The 3,761-nt window shown below is 39.1% G+C and overlaps 1 protein-coding gene across 1 annotated transcript; it reads right to left on the bottom strand.

Moving 5' to 3' along the window:
• Positions 1 to 1,960: 1,960 nt before the first annotated feature.
• On the bottom strand, positions 1,961 to 2,544 carry LOC133780016 (secreted RxLR effector protein 161-like). The gene is made up of 3 exons (XM_062219901.1): positions 2,411 to 2,544; positions 2,096 to 2,365; positions 1,961 to 1,979 (listed from the first exon to the last, which is right to left on the bottom strand). Exons 1-3 carry the CDS (start codon positions 2,542 to 2,544, stop codon positions 1,961 to 1,963), a joined length of 423 nt encoding a protein of 140 aa, XP_062075885.1.
• Between the last annotated feature and the right edge of the window lie 1,217 nt (positions 2,545 to 3,761).

The raw sequence follows: 3,761 nt of genomic DNA, 5'->3' as shown, positions 1-3,761 counted from the left end.
TTGGTAACCTGTGCTTGGACCAAAGGTAAGAAAACTGCACCCTGTGTATATGTGACATGCATGGTTATCATTGATGCGTGTTGGATTATTAAATGTGGCATGCATGATTATTGTGGAGGCATGTCAAGTGGTTTAATATGATGTATATGATGCACGAGAAACATGTGATTAGGACATGCATTGTATACTGAGTATGATATTGTTTAGAGCTTGAGCCTCTGTGTTTGTGCATGATCCTAATTGTGCTAGTAATTATTGAGTAAGCATGCTGAATGCCCTTTATTTGGATATTTGACATATGATATATGTTTGGTGGCATGGCTTACTTGTGTATGGCACTGACTTATTAGTCAGAATTGGCAATGGTGTTAGATCCATCTGTGAAGCTGTGATTTACTAGTCAAGTTCACAATGGGTTGAACACTGGTCGTGTTTTACTGACCTAAGAGTCAGAAATGACATAGCGTCATGAACGCCGAGCCAAATGAAGATTAGATCTAATCGATATCAGCGTTGAATGACTAGTATGGGGTATTAATGCTGGACCGACCTGAAGGTCGATAAAAATTATAAGTGCTTGCCCAGTCTAAGACTAGTTACTAGAGCCAGGGCCTAAGGCCTAGGTGACTACTTGTCACATGGCTAGGAGGGTATGGGACCTCCGAGATGGACTTATTAGTCATCTAATCGAGATGGACTTATCAGTCATCTCATCGAGATGAACTTATCAGTCATCTGACTGAGATGGACTTATCAGTCCTCTGACTGGGATAGACTTATCAGTCATCTGACTGAGATGGACTTATCAGTCATCTATCTTTTATCCAGGGCTATCACCCTGATATGGTTACCGGAACCACCAGTGTTAAATCACTTATCTGATTGAGACTGACTTGGTAGTCATCCATTCAGGAGGGCAGGATTCTTTATCCTGGATACCCATTGCTACGTGGTTTTTCTTGCCTGCTTGGCTAGGGCTATATCTGTTAGGCGTGTGCCTTATGATTTGATGGCATGTTATTATTGTTCATGAGCATATTGAGTTTTCTTGCTGGGCTTCGGCTCACGGGTGCTATGTGGTGCAGGTAAAGGCAAAAGAAAGTTGGACCATCCTTGAGTTGGAGAGCTGAGGTGGTGATGTGTACATATGCAGCTGCTCGACCACCATGGCCGAGGTTTGAAGAGGAACTAGGGTTTAACCCTGTTTTGCCGCTTAGATCGGCTGGTTGTAAATATTTTCTTGTAACAGACATCTAAATTATATTTTTGGGATCCCAGTATATATAATAAACGTTCTAATGAAACGTTATATCTTAACAAAAAAATTTAATCCCTAAACCGCTAATCATACTTAGATACAAGATTTTAGCCAAATGACTCGATTAGCGGGTTTAGCACTGTTTACAAGGCACACCGTAACGGTCCCTGGAGTTTAGGGCGTTACAGTGGTGATGTGTACATGTGCGGCCGCTTGACCACCACGGCCAAGGAGTTCTCAGAGGAACTAGGGGGTTTACCCTATTTTTGCCGCTTAGGTCGGCGGGTTTGTAATTTTGAAACTGTAATGACCATTTTGAGTTGTAAATAACTTGTAATGTTTTTATGGGCCCATGAACAGTTTTATGTATTTAATAAAATATATCCTTTCCTTTTTATTGATTTTCCACCTTAACCTATTAATAACACTTAGAACACGTTTTTAACCAAAGGACTCGGGTAGCGGGTTAAATTTTCGGTTCACCGTAACTGTTCTGGGGTAACCAGGGCGTTACAGGAACCAAGTCCCATGTTCACTACATGATCCTTGCATTTATAAGGTGGCAAGCATTTCTTCAAAGGATCAGATATCATCAATTCAATGCTTATGTGTTGAATGACCACTTTATTTTCTTTAACACGTTCTCTAACAACTAAGTACTTAATGTTGATGTGCTTGCTTCGACTACCACTTTTGTTGTTCTTAGCCATGAATACAGCAGCTGAATTGTCACAGAACACTTTCAATGGCATAGAAATAGAATCTATAACTCTAAGGCCTGAAATGAAACTCTTTAGCCATACACCATGTGATGTAGCCTCAAAACAGGAAACGAACTCGGCCTCCATAGTAAAAGTAGTGGTCAATGTTTGTTTGGTACTTCTCCATGACATAGCTCCACTGGCAAACAAAAACACGTAACCAGAGGTTGATTTATGTGAGTCAACACAACCAGCAAAGTCTGAATCTGAGTAGCCAACTACTTCCATATTGTCGTTTCGTCTGAACATCAATTTGTAATCCTTAGTACATTGGAGGTACCTCATCATTTTCTTCGCATCTCTCCATTGGTCTAATCCTGTGTTACTCTGGTATCTTCCTAACATTCTGACAGCAAATGCAATGTCAGGTCTTGTGCACACTTAAGCATACATTAAGCTTCCAATAGCAGAACCATAGGGGATTTTCTTCATTTCTTCCATTTCAAAATCGTTCTTCGATCTCTGGCTCAAATTTAATTTATCACCCTTAACAATAGGAGCAACACTTGATGAACAATCCTTCATCTGAAATCTCTTTAAAACTTTGTTGATGTAGGCTTCTTAAGATAAACCTAAGATACATTGATGTCTATCTCGATGGATCTTAATGCCAATGACATAAGATGCATCACCTATATCCTTCATCTCAAAGTTCTTTGAGAGGAATTGTTTCACCTCATGGAGAAAACATTTATCATTGGTTGCAAGTAGAATATCGCCCACATATAAAACAAGAAAACAAATCTTACTCCCACTGACAGTCTGGTATATACATTGATCCATGACATTCTCTTCAAATCCAAATGAAGAGATGACATCATGGAATTTTAAATACCATTGGCGGGATGCTTGTTTTAATCTATAGATGGAATTCTTAAGCTTACATACCAGGTGATCACCATCACTAGAGGAGAATCATTCTGGTTGTTTCATGTGTACCTCCTCCTCTAGGTCACCATTCAAGAAAGAAGTTTTCACATCCATTTGTTGTAGCTCTAAATCAAAATGAGCGACTAATGCCAAGATTACTCCGAGGGAATATTTCTTAGAAACAGGACAAAAGGTCTCAGTGTAATCAATTCATTCCTTTTGAGTGAATCCCTTAGCAACAATTCTTGCTTTATGTCTCTCAATGTTGTCTAATGAGTCTTTCTTTGTTTTGAAGACCCATTTACACCCAATGGCCCTCGCCCCATTAGGCAACTCAACAAGATCCTAGACTTCGTTGTTGTTCATATAATTCATTTCTTCATTCATGGCATTGTACTACAATTTTGATTCTTTCCTATCCATGGCTTGTGAAAATATTTCTGGATCATTTTTGGCTCCAGTATTGTAGTCAGATTCTTGAAAATACACAATGCAGTCACTAGGAATTTTTGGTTTTGTTGTACTAGTGGATCTTCTTAATGCTACACCAGCGAGCTATTGGGAAGCAGGTGGTTCAGCTAGTTGTTCATCAACTGTAAGTAATTCGTGAACAACTTAATCCATTTAACTTCATCATCGACGTATGGATTTTCAATGACTTGTTGTGGTTTTTCAACATCCATTTGAACTTGAGGGATGTTTTGAACCACAATGATTCTTGATCCTAAGGCGAAAGGTTCTGAATGATCTTTCTCAGAATTTGAGTCCTTTGATTGATCACTCCCATTAATCAAGTCATTTTCAAGAAACTTTGCATTTCTTGATTCCACAATCCTAGTGTTATGAGATGGACAGTAGAATCTATAACATTT

This window comes from Humulus lupulus, chromosome 5 (assembly GCF_963169125.1).
Source record: "Humulus lupulus chromosome 5, drHumLupu1.1, whole genome shotgun sequence".
Classification (NCBI taxonomy): Eukaryota; Viridiplantae; Streptophyta; class Magnoliopsida; order Rosales; family Cannabaceae; genus Humulus; species Humulus lupulus.
Note: the sequence above shows the minus strand (reverse complement) of the source record. Positions and strands in the feature narration are given on the sequence as shown.

Bases quoted from the DNA above. Each gene is read 5' to 3' on its own strand.
- LOC133780016 (XM_062219901.1), bottom strand. From the start codon at position 2,544: ATGAAGGATTGTTCATCAAGTGTTGCTCCTATTGTTAAGGGTGATAAA. The intron at 2,366-2,410 runs GTATGCTTAAGT...ATTTGCTGTCAG, and splicing joins TCTGCTATTGGAAGCTTAAT to AATGTTAGGAAGATACCAGA.